We start from the raw sequence: 17,579 nt of genomic DNA on the forward strand, positions 1-17,579 counted from the left end.
TTGAATGTTATTCAGAGCAGAGTCCCTTGTGGTGTTCATCACGGGAGGGGCATGTCCCCAAATTCTCTTAGCTGTTCCATCCATCATGTATGTAGGTCTTAGAACCAAACCTAAGTTTTGGTTGATTCTAGAGGTTGTGTGTGTGTGTGTGTGTGTCTTGTTATATACTTTTTGTATGTTGTTACTCATTTTTAACCAGAGCCTTAAAGTAACTATATAAACTTAGGTTAGCAGAGGATAGGCTGGCTGGTAGAGTAGTTTAACAGCTGCTTGGTTACTCCCAGAGGACATAAATTTAAGTGGGAATGTTCCAGTCAGAACCAAAAAGCATCACTGATTTCAGAGAAGAACTCTACCTGGTACTGGAATGTTTGGTAGACAAGCCGTGGGGGCAAACTGCCCTCTTTAGGGTGTGGGAAAGCATCGGAGACGTGCTCTCCTCTTGCATACCTGGGACTTTGTCCTGCCTGCTAAAACACATCACCCAACCTGGCCGTTTCACCAGCAAGGCAGGCCAAGGGCTCCTCATGGACAGCCTTTAACCAGGGGAAAAATAAGCTTGGGTAAAATGTCGGGATTGTAATTGTGCTCCCATCTGGCGAATACTTCCATTGCCCCTAGTTCGTGAGTGAAAAGAAAGGGTTTTCCTACTATCTCCCTGATATTAGTCATGCTTTTCATTTCTCCCTCTGTCTTTCCACTCCCTCAGTCAGGGGTTTGAAAGCCCAGCTGGGTCTTTTTTGCTTTTAACAGCATCCCTGATCATAAATTTCTAGCAAATGAAACTCCAATGACAGCTTCTACTGATGTCACGTGAGGCAAAACAGAAACCAGCTGGGATTGCTCATGGCAGTGTTGTTCTTTGGGGCTGGCAAGAGAGCCAGGTTTGTTATTAGAAAGAAAGTACAAACAGGAGCGTTTCAGTCTTGCAATCCCACGTGTGCCCAGCTCATGATCATATCAGAAATGTGTTTTCTGAAGAGCTAGTCATGTCTAAAACAACAATAGATTAGAAAAGACGCGATGAAATAAACATGATATAAAATCAAAAGACGGAGAGAAAAGAATCTGTTTCACTAGGCAGCGAAGAGACTAGTGTTTCTGATGAGAGACTGCTGGTGCCGTTTATCTTTCTTCCACTCATTTTTCCTGTCAGACATGGCTGATGTTATTCAGGAAGTTCAGTGATTCAATTAGTAATCACTAAGGCTTAGCGCCCTCCAAGCTGTATGGCTGACGCACACCTCCAACTGGCCTCAGCCTAACCAGTGTGCTCAAACTGAAATGGGGTTTGCGTTCCAAGAAATCGTGCAGGTCTTTTAACTCATTTTCCCAGTTTTTCAGTGACCTACTGCCCAACTACAACTTATCTTATATGCCTAGTGCTTTGCATTTATTTATATCATTATTTAGATGTGAAAACCTCACGTAACTGCTACCTAACCAATTTCATAGAGAAACATAGGCAGCAAGGTTTTAGGTTGTAACTGGGTGAACAGCATCCTAGAGCCTTCAACGGAGTTGCCTGTGCATCCTGGTGTCCTATTCATACTCCTATTCTCAGGCCGGAGGTCAGTCCTTCAAACCCCCACCTCTCAGCCTGTCAACAGAAAGGGGCACATCCTGCAGGGCACTTGGCCGAGACCGTGTGCTTTAATTTTCACTGCAATCCCATGAAGAAGGATTTATTAACTCCATTTACAGAGGAGGAAACGGAAGCTCAGAGAGGCTGAGAAGTTTCCCAAGCTGTAGAGCTAATATGAGGCAAAGCCAGAATTAGAACTCAGGTCTGTTTGGTTTTAAAGTTCATGCTCAAGCTGCTCCCCGATTCTGCCTTCCTGTGGGTGTGAGCTTCCCGTGGGCACATGCCATAAACTCAAGGGGAAACTGAGAAATTATCCTGCCAGTTAATCAATGCAGATGTTTTAAAATTCATTTTCAACCTTGAATTACCCAGCTAAATGGTAAGATGTAGCAGTTGTCAACATTTTGTGCTAAGCACAAATGTAGAGGTTTTGCCTTTAGTTATTTAAGATTAGCACCTGAGCAACAATCTGTTGCAAATCTTTTTTTTTCTTCTTCTTCTCCTCCCCAAAGCCCCCCAGTATGTCGTTGTATATTCCAGTTGTAGGTCCTTCTGGTTCTGCTATGTGGCATGCCGCCTCAGCATGGCCTGATGAGCGGTGCTAGGTCTGTGCCCAGGATCTGAACCGGCCAAACCCTGCGCCATCAAAGCAGAGTGCATGAACTTAACCACTCAGCCACGGAGCCAGCTCCAAGTTTTTCCTTTAATACCTAGCTAGTTCTCTGTACCTCAGCTCTCTGGCTTTCCTGGCAGTCAGTCAAGAACAATAGATTGTATCCCAGTTAACCTTATCCCTCAAACTGGTTGGTGCCTGTTTGGGGTGACAACAGTGAGAATATAGATAAGATGTTTGTCACTAAAACATTGGACTATGTGGAGTACAGCTGACAAGCTGTCACTTTGTGCCCTGAGATTTACCTGCTTGTCAATTAACAAGAGGCCTCATAGTGTTGAATTGCAGTGATTCAAGTTCAAGTGTAAGCATTCTTTGGAGACTGAGTCTCCTGTAATTCAAGTGGGTTAGTTCTTTCAACCTTACCTCAGGAATCTGGATATTGCGATAATAATCTACCTATTTGGTTTAATTTTAGAAAAGGACATAAAGCTCTGCTTTACTAAGGCAGACTACTAGCTTGAATGTTATTTTTTCAGAATCCTGTAAAGATCTAGTGTTTTGAGCCTAACCCAGTATTTAGAATAATCTGAGCCTTACAATACCTTCCCCTAGCATCTTCCCATTCCTGTTTGCTCCCTTTAGTTATGCAAACTGGCTTCATTACACTCTGAGGCTCCTTGTGCCAACACACAGTTAGAACAGAAAAGTGAAAAAGAATCACAACACAATTCTAAATTCATGATACATGCCCTGATTTATCACCACCCAACGGGAAAGAGGCCAAGTGCCAACAATAGTGTTTACTGAGAAGCTCTAGGATGCTCTTTTTAGGAAGAGGGGATTGGAAATAGTTACCATTTTAAATACTGTTTGAAATACTGCCAAGCTAGAAAATGAATGGGATGGAGCCATCAATACACGGGGAAAGAGTGTCAGAACTTGTGCTGAGCATCAGCCTGCTCTGCTTTCCCTGATGCAAACTCGACAGGCAGATTCAACGTAACGGAGAGAGTCTTTACCAACTGCATCTAGGCGTTCATAATCCGGGGACCATGTTCCTGAGTCCCTCCCCTCTCCTCTGACTGGATTATCTGTATAACCTGAGGGAGGGGGCCAGCATGTGTGCTCCTACCACCTGCACGGCACTGACAGGGCTGGGGCTTCAGAACCTTGAAGAACTTATACTCTAGTCGGGGAGGTGTGACATAAATATGAAATAAAATAATAAATTGAGGAAATATATAAATTCCAAGTGAGCAGTGCAGACTGTAAGAACAGTAATTAAAAGAAGAAAGTGGTGATTGTGGGCTAGAAAGACTTTAAGGAGGATGCTACACTTGAAGAATGGCTCAGGTTCAGATATGGTAGAGGGGAGGGGAGTGGATTTGACCTTTCTAGGTGGGAAGGGTAATAGGGCCAAGGCTAGAAAGGAATGTGGGTGAACTATTCAGAGGCAACATACATGTATGGTGCTCCGGTGCACACAGCCTGTACACATGTATAGTTTTTTTTTTCTTTTCTGCTCAATTCTCACTACTTAATGAGGTTGGCGGGGAGTTATTCCATTGTAAAGATGAGAAAGCTAAGGTTCATAAGATTAAGTGGCTTTGTTAAGGCTACAGGATAGCCAGGGGTTGAACCAGGACTAAAATGCAGGCCCTCCAACTTTGGCTACAGTCACTCTTTCTCTTTGCCACTCTGCCAAGAGTCCTTTCATATCATAATTTAGACAGTCTGGCTACGGGGTGAAGAGGTCACGTAAGGGAGGAACAAGAGGAAAGGTTAGCAAGAGAGAACCTGGACCCAGGTTGTGGAGGGCAGGAAGATAGGAAATGAGTCATGCAAAATAAATGTCACCTCAACAGTGGGTTCAGCCATCCTTGGGCGAAGGTCCTGAGGTGAAAATAAACATCAGAGCTCTTTATTTATTTAAGTGCGATTCCCACTGGGTATCCATGGCCTAGGGTCACTGTGTTCAGAGAAAAGGGGGAGAAGCTGCCAGGCATGGGAGGATGAGTTTCTGTATGATTATGTATTGTCCGAAATCCTCAATTATGCACAAGGGGAAGAAAAAGACCAAATGGAGCTTTGAGGACTCTTGAAATCCTGCCATATCAAGGGCTGTCAACAGACTTTAAGGGTCCAAGGCAGAGTACGAGATGAATGAAATGGAGTCTCCGTACAGATTTGAAGTTACAGAGGCAGGTAATTATCAGTCATCTAGTGTCTGGGCATCTGTGCCCTGAGACACCTCTAAATGTATTCTAAATCTGGGCTTATCCTTGGTTTAGAATAAGGAGTCTCAAATCACTATCAGTAAATCTCTTTCTCTCACCTTTGTTTTTGACTATTTTGTGTTGTCACTTAACCATTCATTTTATTTATTTCAAAATAGTGTGTAGGTGAGCAAATAATAACCAGAAAGAAAAACCTAAAACATAGCAACTAAAACTAAAACTCCACGATTTGGGCTACCATCAAAACCTGAAGAAATATTTCCAAATGTCATCTAGCTAATTAAAAACTAGCAAACAAAGCAAAAATACCATCACCATATCTTTTTATAGCCACCTTAAAATTTTTTTTAAGGCTAAGGATGAATCAGCGAATAAATTTTTGGAAATTTTCTCTTTTTCCTCTTGGGAAATTACACTTCTAAAACAGGCCCTTCTTACCCACTCTGTTCCTCTGAACGGGCATATAAATACAAGATCAAAAATAAACTCAATCAGGTCTACTTAAAATAAATAATGATCTGAGAAAAAAATAACTTCATCCCTGAAAACCTTTGTTAATGTTACACTCAATGAGTAATAGAAGTTTGTCAAGCAGAGAGACCTCTTAGAAGGGAAAGCTTCAGGCAGCAATGAGTACATCTCTGACAGAAAAATCAACAGCAGGATCAAGCTGGGACCAGATTCATTCACCATTTTGATAAAGTATTTGGAGAAGGTTAGCGACATGGTGACTTCCCCTCTGAAAAATGCCAGGCTAATAACTACAAACTTCAGAAATATTTTATAAGGTTAGATGAGTAAGTAAAGAAGTGGCTGATAAATTTAAATGTGGTCTGATGCAAGAAAGTGTATGGAGGCTGACCTCTGAGCTCGGCGATGGGTGAGCAAAGCGTGAATAGACAGTGTTCATTGTAGACATCAGCCTAGTGAGCTATTTGAGGTCAAAGAGATTGACAGAGACCTGGTCATCATCAGAATAAAATTTTACATCCTCTCACCTCCAGGTGAACAGCACTGTGCCCACCGACTTGTGGAGTATGGTACACAGTTCTGGTTTCTGTTCAGGAAAAGCCTGATAAAATTGGAGAAGGCTCCGGAAAAGGCAACAAAAATAATCAAGGGAGTAGATAGACTTTTATATAGGGCTAGATGAAAACATTGAGGCATTCGTAGAGAGAGGGTTCAAGAGGAGCTCTAAAATATAGGGCTATCCTCTTTTATCTAAAATAATGCAATATATGTTTTTCCAGATGGCTGGTGGCTAAATCATCTCTTTCTGTTGTTCTTTCTTTCCTCTTTTTCCCCAGAAGAAGTCAGGGGTTCACAGTGAGCGTGAAGGACACAGGGGCTAGATAAAAAATACCAGGTCTGAACTGGAGAGAAGGCAGAACTGAAAGCGTGAAAGCCATACGGTTGGAGGCCTCCAAGATCAAAGATGTCCACCTCGGGGTCTGTACAGGCCCCCTGTGACAAGGGATATATTCTATGTGACAAAACATAGGCCAAAAGGCCATGGTAGAAACTTTCTACAAGATATCCTAATAAAAATCCTAAATCATAGAATGTTCCATTGTGCCCAAGACCTGGTTATGAAACCCCCTCAACCCTGTGGGACATGAAATAATCATAGAAATCACTAAATTCATGAAGGTCTGAGCAGCCAATTAGGAATAATGAAGATCAAATGAGGGAGGGGAGATAGCATTTATTGAACAATTATTACATGCCAAATATTCATGCGATGCTCACAACAGCCTTGCAAAATAAGTATTCCTGTGCAGAGTTTGCAAATGAGAAAACCAAGCTGCATGGAGACTAGTAAAGAAGGTAAACAATGGAAGCATGCAGAAAATTCTAAGCTGTTTGGAGCCATTTAAAAAACCCTTCCAAATGGTCTTTTTTGGTCATAATTATGCTAACTGTCCTACAGAACAGTATAGTTTTGTTTAGGTGAAATCACTACCGGTGCTCTATGACAAATCATCCCTTTGGGTTTTTCCTCAGTATGAAACTATCACTATGAATTAATATTTGCTTGCCTTCACCCACCTCCAGCTGATCACCACTCCTAAGGCTGAGAACAACATGTATGTGCAGCAGCGAGATGAGTATCTGGAAAGTTTCTGCAAGATGGCCACCAGGAAAATCTCCGTGATCACCATCTTCGGCCCTATCAACAACAGCACCATGAAAATCGACCACTTCCAGCTAGGTTCTCTTAAACATTTTAATTATATTATTGTTTTTCTCATGGTTAAGGTGGGACAAACTTTATGGGAGAGGTCAGTGGGGAATCAAAAGGAAGGGCTCACTCTTTGTGATAACAAGGTCAGATTGCCTAGGTATTTACATCACTGTTCCAGATGGTTCTAGTTTAAGGTTTGACACTTCAAAATGAAAAATATGCAAGCACGCGGTGGTTTGAAAGTCAGTAAGGTGGAGAAAAATGAGAGAAGTAATACAGTGCGGGGAGAACCAGAGAGGTATTCACAGGCTCTCTTCTGGATCCTGAGTCTTCTCGCCTGTGAGCAACACCATCTGATCTTCTTGCAGCCTTGATGCTGCAGGCGACTCACTCACAGACGGGGACCTGCCAGACCCTTGCAAGTACTTGATTCTGGCAAGGCTGGGGAGGGAATTAACCAGGGCTGAGAGAAGCTGTTAAGCTAAACGAAAAGTCACTGAAAATATGGACTGAACTGCACCCAAGTCCTTTTGGAGAGCACAAGAATTTGGCTAGATGTAGAGTTTTCACAATTTTTCATATTAATGATGCATGTGAGACTCGCGAGGCGCACAGCTCAGCGACGGGCAGCTGAGAGCCAACTCGCTGCCGCTCTCATGGGAACAGTGCAAGACTCACTGTGAGTGGTTCAGCCTCATAGTCAGAAGCCCCAGATGTGCCCCACCCAGTTTGTTTTATAATTACTGTTGTCTCTAGGGCTTTATTTTTTAAGAAATTTTTTTTCTTATGTGCGTTCTCTACTTTTAAAAATTCTCTTTTTAACTATAGTGAAAATCCTTCATATTCCACTATTTGCATATTCTGCCTATTTTTCATAAACTATATTTCATCTGAAAACATCTGAAAGAATATAAAACATATTTTCCCTATTAGTTAACAGTTAACTTCAATACATGTAACACGTTATCTCACAGATTTTTCTGTCATGTGATCTTGGTATAATTGAACACATAACAGTGATAACTATGTCATGATAATGTCAATTGGATTTTAATATGGTCTAGCTTTCTAAATCATATTTTTTTTATTGTGGTAACAAGCCTTAACATGAGATCTACCCACCAACTAATTTTTAGGTGCACAATATAGTATTGTTGACCGTAGACACAGTGCTGTACAGCAGGTCTCCAGAACTTATCAGGTAGAAGTTTCAGTTACAGAGTCTCTGTCTTTGTTAGCTCGCTGCCCCCTGAGATAGCTCCGAAGGAAAATCAACAGCGCTTTTCCTAACGTCATATCATAAATCAGTGTGGCTCAGTGATTGGTTTGTGGACCTTTATCCCTGTGCTGTGTGTATGTTTGGGAGGGAGAATGGGAAAAAAAAGGAGTGTCCTTACCTTAACTAAAATAACAATAATCCTACAAATAAAAGACACAAAAGAAGTTCTGGAGTCAAACCAACGGGTTCAAATCCACAGTCACAACTTATTTGTTGTGTGACCTTGGGCAAGTCACTTCCTAAGTCTCAGCTTAGAACTTAGTTCTGTCTATTTCACAGGCTATGCTGGAGATATAATAAGATAATGTAGGTAAATACCTGTCACATAATAAGTACTATTATTGTGTTCCTCATCAGCACCATTTGTTCTGACAGGCATGTGGAGATCAGTGAGCTGTCGCAGGGACTAGAGCAGCCATAAGTGAAAAAGACTTGTAATTGCTTCCTACTAATTAGAGAATGTTGACAGCGAACCCTCACAACTGCTCTTCAAGGTCAGGCTGCCTTACTACTCCTGATGATAAAACTGAAGCCTCAGGGACTAACACTACAAAGCCATATATTCAGTGGTTAACTGGGATTCAAGCACTTGCTTCTGAATTTTCAAATGGTAGCCTGAGCCAGTGAGTTTAATTATAATCCAGATGTCTAGAGAGGAAGTAGGTATTCAGTCCAGTACAGAAACTGGTGCTGGCTGGTGATGAAAGCCTTCCTCCACCAGGTGTTCCCACTGTCAAATGTGTGATCCACCAACTCTTATGCAAAGAATTCTCATTCCTTATTTCAGAGAAGTTTGGAAAAAATCATTATATCTTTCACCTCAATCTCTATATGGTCCTAACTGTTATAAGCATCTGGTGCTGCCTTGGCAAATTGTTAGCATTAATCTTGCTGTTTTTTAGACATCTGGATTGAATATGAACTGTAGAGGGACTGAAGTTGTCTTTTGTGCCTTATTGGAAGTCAGGTATTGTGATTTGGGTGTTTGCCTCTCACTGAATGGCAGCTTGGACATGATTTGGGGGGCCTTTTATTTTGTTTCTCAACTAATTCCTGGAAGGCCTTTCTCTCCTTGTGTCATGTCCCAGGTTACCCTTATGGAAAGGCTGTAGTATTTTCAGCCAGGACTGGGAGTCAGCCATGGGAAAATATGAATTGCCAAGCACCGTGGTCTCAGTGAACCAAACTCCAGCCTTGACCGATTTTCAGCTGGAAATATATCAGATGGCTTTACTTTCCTTAAAAATAAATCAAGTACTCTCTACTCTTCCAGACTTTTCCTGGGCCTTGAAAGCAGAGGCCCACATCCAATTACAGTGTGGGCTGTGCTCACCAGCTGGTCCATATTGCTAAATGTATTTGAACTATAGATGAGGGACCTACAGATGCCAGGAAACTTGCCTTAAGATTTCAGGTATTACCCTAACAGAAGTTATTTATGCTTGGCCAAATTCCTGGTTTTGCCAGTCCAGAGTATATTATACACAAGAGTTTAGAACGACCTAACACGTAAAGACATTCTTAATTGTTAGTGGTATTTAAAATACTGGTCTGAAATAGGAATATTGGTGTATGTGTTAAGAGGATGGATTACAGACAAAGTTCGTCAGATAGGAAGAAGTTGCTGGCAAAGACACTTTATTGAAGAATGAAGAAAGTGAGGAAAAAATGTAGCAAACATGTTTCTTTCTTAGCAAAATACAGGGACAAAAAATATTTTGAGACTGATATTCAATTACCAAATTTTAAGGGCTAGAATGCACCAGACATTTTTATGGGGCAAAGGAAGTTCTTTGACAGCTTCTTTTGAAACAAGAAGAGTCCGAGGGTGTTGACCTTAAACAGATAGACAGCCAGTTATGTCTCCAGTGAAAATGGGTTTATTTGGGATCAGCAAAGAATTGCAATTCCAGATCTGCAACCAGGGCGAGCCACCTGCAAATCCTCCAGCAGAAAGGGAGGAGAAACTCTTATAGGGAGGAAGAGGAGGTTGGGAAGGCTATTGTAAACCAGGAGTCCATTGCAGGAACTGGGAGTTCAATATGTAGTGACTTTTCATTGGCTCAGTTCTGACAGTCTCTCATTGGCTGAGCTTCTCGCCAGTCAAGAAGAGGAAGTCTTTCTTCTTCCTGTTGGGCTGGCAGAGGGCATAGGAACACCCTCTTTTGGCCTCTGACTCAGATTAAATGAGGTTTCTGTTTATTAATTTCCACAAGGGTAATGGATAAAAAGGGAGATGGAAAAGTTGATGGAGGTGGAATGTGGCAACAAGGAGAGAAAGTGTTGATTCCTTATTCATATGAGTAAGGAATTCATAGCTGAATTTCTAAAATAACTTTTAAATGATAGAACAGTTTTCAGCCTAAAATGCTCTTTCTGTCTTTGATCCTGTTGAAGAGAATTGTTCTTTATGAACAAGCTTCACAACTATCAGGATCCGGATCCGTAACAATGCAAAAATGCTCCTTTTCCTCAGGAGCACCTGAAAAATGGACCCTTTGCCCCAATTCCTCCTTTCATCGCTGGTGACACTGCCTGGCAGCTGCCTTCTCTACCCTGCCACCCTGAGCTGGGAGGCAAGGCTGGGTGACTGATCAGATTTCCAGACACTGGCTGTCCCTCTCTGCTTATTCAGTCTTTGATTATCAATCATTCTGTGCCCTAGAGGCTAGAGAGCCTGTCCCCTAACTTGTTCAGCCATCCTATTCCACTGTCTTTGCTGCCTCTGACATCAAGTGTATGAGTGTCAAGATCAGCCCTTGACAATCAAGTAGCAAAAAGCACCTGATAAAACAATTGTTTGAAGAACATGGTGGAGGGATGTGCTCTTTCAATTGCAGTCATCAGAGGAGATATTGTAAATATCAGAGGATTTTGAAAATTGGGTGGATTTAATGGAGGGGCCTTGAACCTGAGTAGATTATTCAATAGATGATGGCTCTATCAAGGTACTTTTTGTTTTATTTAATTTTTTAAAGAAACGATACTTTTTTTGGATTCCAAAGTCAAAGCTACATTAAAAAGTATAAAGAGACAAGTCTTCCAGCCATTCCTGACTCCTTTACCCTGTTACTCTCTGCCCCCCCATAGGTACTTTTATGATTCCTTATTTATTAATTTAGTGCTTCTTTATACAAACACAAATAAATGTAATAACCCATATTTCCCTTCTTTTTACTCTTTTCACTTAAATGTATTTCCTGGAAATCTTTCCTTATGAGTGTATAGAGATCTTCCTCCTTCTTTATGAGGCCATTGTGAGCTTCTGCCACAGTTTATTTAACCAGTCCCCTTGTTGACGAACACTTGGATTGTTTTCAGCATTTCGTTACTATAAACAACTTCACAATTAATAACCCTGTATGTATATCACTTTATGTATGTAGATGTATCTTTATGATAGATTCTGAGAAGTAGGACTGTTGGGCCAAATGGAAAATGTATCTAGTTTTGGACGTATCTCCAGATTTCTCTCCATACAAGTTGTATCATATTGCAATCTGACCAGCAATGTGTAAGAGTGTCTATTTCCCCAAACCTCTCCATTGAGTGTGTAATCAAACTTATGGGTGTTTTTAGCCAATGTGATATGTGAAAAGTAGTATTTTAGTGTAGTGTATTGTCGGGCAGCATTTCTTTTTTTATGAGTATGATTGAACATCTTTTTATATGTTTAAGGAGAATTTATATTTTGTTTTTAGTGTTCTTTGCTCGTTTTTCTGTTGGGTTGTTCATCTTTTTAATCTCAATTTGTAGGTACTCTTTATAAATTAGAATGAAAATTCAGACTCCCAAGTCCCCTTCCCACTCCAAGATACTGACCCAGTTTGGAGACGTGGTCGAGGGATCTTTTTTTAAAATGTTGCTTGAGTGATTCTGATTTGCAACCAGGTTTGGTCTTGAGCAGAGGGTTGGGCGTAGGATAGAAGGAAGAGAGGACTAGAAATGTAGATTGGCACTTAATTTTAGAGAATTTCTCATACCATGACAAAGAATTCGAACTTTATTTGGTAAACCATGTAAAGATTTCTGAATATATTTTTCAAATAAATTTTAAATAATGTTTAAGTTTTGGTAGAGTCAGTCTGTAGGACAGAGAAATACCTGGCAGGACTCATTCTTCAGATAGGATAAATTGCTCTTTCTAGGGACAAATGAGAGCAGCAGCTTTGTGATCAGGAGTGGCCATGCTAGTCCCAGCTATCAATTTCATCCAGTGGCTCATCCCACCGAGTGGTAGAAGGTAGGCAAACGACTTACTCAGAGAGTAAAATAGGAGCCAGTGGATCAACTACAAAGCCATTTAAATTCATGTTCCAATCAAAAGGAAGTAAATCCCATAGCTGGAGGCCAAGGTTATCCTAACTGAAACAATCTACTACAGACTGCTCAGCAATCCTGGGAATATTCTTGAGATAAAAGCAATTCAGCCTCTGCTGGAGTTTTTGCTTCCATATTTATCCAATGCACAACCTAGAGATTTTTGTCCTGTGTTGACTCCTTGAATAGGACAGTTATATTTTAAGTGCATTATAAATACGTTTTATTTATGTTGTACATTACTCCAGAACAGGGTATATTAAGGTCCTGGGTGAATGGTGCAGTTTGGTAAATGACACGTAAGAGACCAGGATGCCAAAGGAAAATAGAATTTATTACTCACAGGTCCCAGGGAGGAAGCTAGTGTGCCTCGCAAGGCCATAGGAAGAACATCAAGTTTTGGTCAGGAAGCAGAAGCAAGAATGAGGGGAGAGCTAGACCACTGCCTTTATTGGGGTTTCCATGGGAAAGGCAAAGCAGGGCAGGGTGAACAGCTTTGGATTGGCTAGTTTGAACAATTTCAGCAGGGTTTGGGCTATGGGCTGGTCCCTAGCTGCCTGACAACGGGCCCTGAGACGATTAAAGCAGAGGAATATTGTCTCCCAGGGTGGGTGCCTGGGCGGGCTAGAGGAGGTAAGGCTCTGGATTGGTTAGTTTGCATTTCAAAGACATGCTCTGGGCTGGGCCCTTTGCTCTCTAAGAATTGGCTAGCCTGGAGTGGGGCAGTCTCTCCTCAGCCAGAAGGGTTTTTTAAGATATCAAAACATCATAATATATAGAAAATAAAAAATATGATTAATACAATTTGAGACCTCATATATGAAAAACCAAATTTACAAAATAAATGTATATGATATACTTTCTCAAATTACGCTTAGACTAGCTGTGTTTCAGGCTCACAAGATCAAAGGAAAATGTAAGAGTTTGATGGTGGGTTTTCTACACAGACCCAGAATTGCTTATCTTCTTTACTCTATCCCTCCCTACACTCTTCATTTGATATCTTTCTTAGGGGAGAGTATTCATATTACCAAATTGGTACCGAGTGCTAATTGTGTGCCAAGCTGTAAAGATATAAAAGATAACCAAGACTCAGTCCCTATTGATGAGTTGTTCTTATCTGGTAGGAAGATAAACATGTAAACAATTGGTTGCGATGCAAAGTGATAATTATTATTACAGAAGAATGTAAAAATGTCGTGAGTGCACAGGTGAGGTAATGACAGGTTGCACCGGTAATTAGGAGTTCCCTTGCGGACAAGGGCAGGGATAGCATTCCAGAAAGATAAAGCATGTTCCTAGAAACTGAAAATAGACGGCTGGAGCATAACCTATGGAAGAAGAGTTCAGGGATGAGCTAGTTAAGGTAGGCTCAGTCCAGGACATAAATGGCCTTGTATGCTATGCCAAGGATTTGGATTATCCTGTGGCACAGGGGCTCTCTGGCCTTAGAGTACATAACCATCACCCAGGAAACTTGTTAAAATGCAGATTCCTGGGCCTCACCAGTAATGATTCTGATCTAAGTGGTCTGAATCCAAGGACCGCAATTTTAACATGTGCTCCAGAGGATCAGACTTTGAAAAATTGCCAGAAGAGATAGGGAATTTCTGAAGCAACGAGAGAGGCCGAAGAGGTCCAGGGACATTGGTGGAATGACCTCAACTTAGAGAAGGAGGGATGGGAAGAGGAGAAACCCTGGATATCACAGAGAAGAAGCAGTCATAGGTGGAAACTTCAAACGTAATGCCTGGCACACAGTTGGTATTTAATAAGTTGCAACTGAAGCTGAATTTTTCTGCAGTGTCATTGCTGTCTATCCTCAGACATGGAAAAGCAAATACATGAAGAAATTTACTACTACCTGAATTTGACCACTGACTTTGGAAGCTGGAGTTCTTAAAATGTGGGAAACTGGGCAAATGTCATGCTTGTAGGGCCAGTCCTTACCAGCACCCAACAGAGTTCACCCTCCCTCTCGTCCCTCTTCAGAAATCTTAGGTCTAGGGGGAGGCTGTGTGGAATGACCAAATCTCACTAAATGGACGTGGATCTGTGAATCATTTTAGCTGGATCCGGACCATGTGGACAGTTTATATATACAACGTGTCCTAAAGAATGTTTGTTTCTAAGCCCTGGAACCCTTGACAAGGGCTAGAGAGCTTTGGCAGAACTTGAATACACTTAATAAGAAGCTGCTGAATTTATGTTGCTTTTCCAAGCTAAAGAGAACCTCTTGCTTACCCAGCCCTGATTTAGACAGAATGCAGAGTGTAACAGAGACCTGTGGCAGGAGCAGGCAGCTGGAGACGAGAGCTGGCCTCACATGCACCTTCTTCAGAATTTGGCCAGAGATGGACTCTGTCTTACTGTAGAATTACCCTCAACCTAGTTGGATCCAGTGTTGATCAATGTTTTCATTCTTTTTCTTTGGCAGATTCTCTCTGCACAAACATTCATTTGGGATGTACATATTTCTGAAGGCTGGGAGTGCAAACTGTTTCATTTCTAATGTTCAGTCAAAACATTTCAGAAAATATTTTAGTTGAAAGAAGAAACCAGACCATGAAATTGGTTTCTTGCCATCTGCTAGTAGAACAAAGTTTGGCTTGAATCTTGGTCCTAGGTCCTCTCTGTCCTTGAATGTGATGTATTTTGGTTAAGTAGACAGAGTACTGGATTGGAGTGAGGCCGTATTACCTGAGTCCTAACCCTCACTCTGTTATTAAGTAGCAATGTGACCTTGAGCAAGTTGCTACCTTCCTGGGGTCTGTGTTAGGTTGGTTCCCTGGAAAACAGACTTTGAGACTCTGAAATTTGCATGCAGAGGTGAATGGGGAATATTCTCAAGAATAATGCCTATGAGGGGTGAGGAATACAAGAAGACAGAGGGTGAATTTAAATTGTAATGCAACTGACCCTTCAGAGTTGGTACTTTGACGCAAGGGGAACAGCTTTTATATCTACTCCCTCCCGCACTGCATCAACCATCGAATGTGGGCTGTCTCCTAGTAAGAGTGTGACTAGGGGAAAGGCAGCTCTTTTCTAAGGAGAGCAATTTTCAGAGAGGAATTCGGCTGCTAACACTTGCAGAAGCCTTAGTTCTGAAGGTAGGATCCGGATAGCACACCTCAGTGTTCACTACAGTTCCTTATTTCATCCTCAAAAATGTGACTGGGTTGGGCCAGATGATGTCCTTATCAGTTATCTACTGCCACCATAAGGCTATGTAATAAAGACACACATACCTCAATGGCATACAACATTAAACATTTGTTTAGTCACAGGTCTGTAGTGTTCAGCTGATCTGGGCTGGGCTGGGCTAGGTTTGTTCATGTATTTGCAGTCAGCTGCCTGTTGGCTAGGGGATTCTGCTGATCTTAGCTGAGCTTGCACACATGTTAGGGGTCAACTGGCTGTCAGTTGATCTGGAACAGTCCTGGCTGGGAAGAGTCAGAGTAATTTGGCTTGACTTATCCTCCAGAAGACTAGTGTAAACAGGTTCTCATGGCGATGGCGGAGTCAAGAGCAATCTCAAATATGCAGGCCCATTTCTAGCCTCTGTTTATTAATTTATTCTAGCGTCATTTGTGCTAACATTGTCTAACCCGGCCAAAGAGAGTTGTACAGATGAGCTCAGAATCAAGAGGTAGTACAGCTCAACCCATTCACTGTAACAGGGAGCCGCAGTTACCAGTAAAGTGTAGGTATAGGGACGGTGGAGAATTGGGACCATTTTTGAAATCTACTACAATCTCCAGCTTCCTTCCATCTCAGCCGTTCAGTGGTTTTTGTGACTTTATCTGTTAGGTAGATGTTAATAGTCTAATTTTGATTCCAATTAGAAACTTGAACACTGTCCAAGTTACTTTTCTCTGAATCCAGTACCCAGCACAAAATTAGCTCAGGACATTGGTGACGAATATTTTGTTGAATGAACAAAAGCAAAAATGAGTGTATGTTGAGAATGAAAAATGGGAAATCCTAGGTTCAAGACAAAATCTGGTCTATAAAGTCTTAGAATCAGGACATTAGTTGTTAAGGACATTTCAAAATCAGTTTTTAAATGATTTCCTTTATTATTGTTATTATTATTATTAATCACAAAGTAACATTTGCTCCTTGTTAAAATTTAAATAACATAGACATGCATAGAGTAAACAGTGAAAGCTTCCACCTCACCTTTCCCCACTACCCAGCAGCAACCACTGTTATCAGCTGTGTGTCCTCCTGGACGTTTTCCTGTGATATTCCCATGTGGGTGTATTTTCTTTTGCTTTATTTCCTTTTAACCAAGAATAAAGTCATACTGTACATTTTATTCTGCAACTTGCTATTTTTATTCAGTGAGATATACTAAAAACCAACAGCATGAATCTAGCAATTCATTCAAAAAGGTACATTAAAAATAGTTTGTGTTTATGAGGCATGTCATTTTTCATTTCATTGACAGTGCTCGGTTCTCATATAGGCTCTCAGCTCTCATGCCGTTGGACCACCTCCAGCAAGAACTGTTGTGATTTTGGGGAGAAAAACAGGTTCTTTCTCCTCTCACTTTAATCTGCTTGGGAGAATCAGGCTCTGTGTTTATATACTTTCAATGGTCCTAATCAAATAAACCACAGTAATAGTTAAATTGTAATTGTCTTCCTTTTATCAATAAAAGAGTAACAGTCTACTGTACCCAAGATACATAACCTCTGTATCTGCAAAATTGTGGTTGTTTCTACTGCGGTACTGTTTTTTGGGTAGCAATGTTGAGAATAACTGATAGACTCTCTTCCCTAGTATATCCATTAGCATCATTTGTTAACTTTAACTTTTTCATGTTTTTCTTAAATACAGGGAATTATTTTGCAGATAAAAATTTTAGAGGGTTGAGGGAAACTGTGACTGAGTGGGAGGGAAGAAGCAAATAAAGCTGTCCTATCATTTCAAAATACTTTCCAGACACAGTAGTCGCCATGTTCAACCTCCCAGTAACCGTGTGAGACCTTCAGGAACCATTCTGAATGAATTATAATAATCTATTTTTAGGGCATGATGTTTGGAAAAATACATAATTGTTAAAACTTCCGTAAATTTAGTAACACTGCTTGAAATTGTATTCACTGACGAAACTTGTATTATGCATATCTTTACTTTTGGGGGGCCAAAATGACCAGATTTGAACTTAGACTTACTTTTCTCCATAGCAATGATGTGGTTCACTGAGTCCCAAAGTGATTCTATAATAAAAGGGAGGAACAGACACAGATTTTGAACTTAGCTAACTCAATCATTAAAACTAAAATGAATTTCCAAAATGAAATAAAACTTGAGAGTATCTGGGTCCAGTTCCCTGGTGAGTGAGGGTG

General features: G+C 41.0%; 1 protein-coding gene across 4 annotated transcripts in view; it reads left to right on the top strand.

Moving 5' to 3' along the window:
• CCDC80 (coiled-coil domain containing 80) overlaps positions 1–17,579 on the top strand; it is a 35,307-nt gene that overhangs the window by 5,005 nt on the left and 12,723 nt on the right. For all 4 annotated transcript variants that reach the window (XM_008530143.2, XM_008530116.2, XM_008530125.2 and 1 more), the window contains exon 3: positions 6,494–6,650. In XM_008530143.2, coding sequence (XP_008528365.1) covers positions 6,494–6,650 — 157 coding nt within the window. The remainder of the gene's footprint in view (positions 1–6,493; positions 6,651–17,579) is intronic.

Source organism: Equus przewalskii, chromosome 18, assembly GCF_037783145.1.
Source record: "Equus przewalskii isolate Varuska chromosome 18, EquPr2, whole genome shotgun sequence".
Taxonomy (NCBI): Eukaryota; Metazoa; Chordata; class Mammalia; order Perissodactyla; family Equidae; genus Equus; species Equus przewalskii.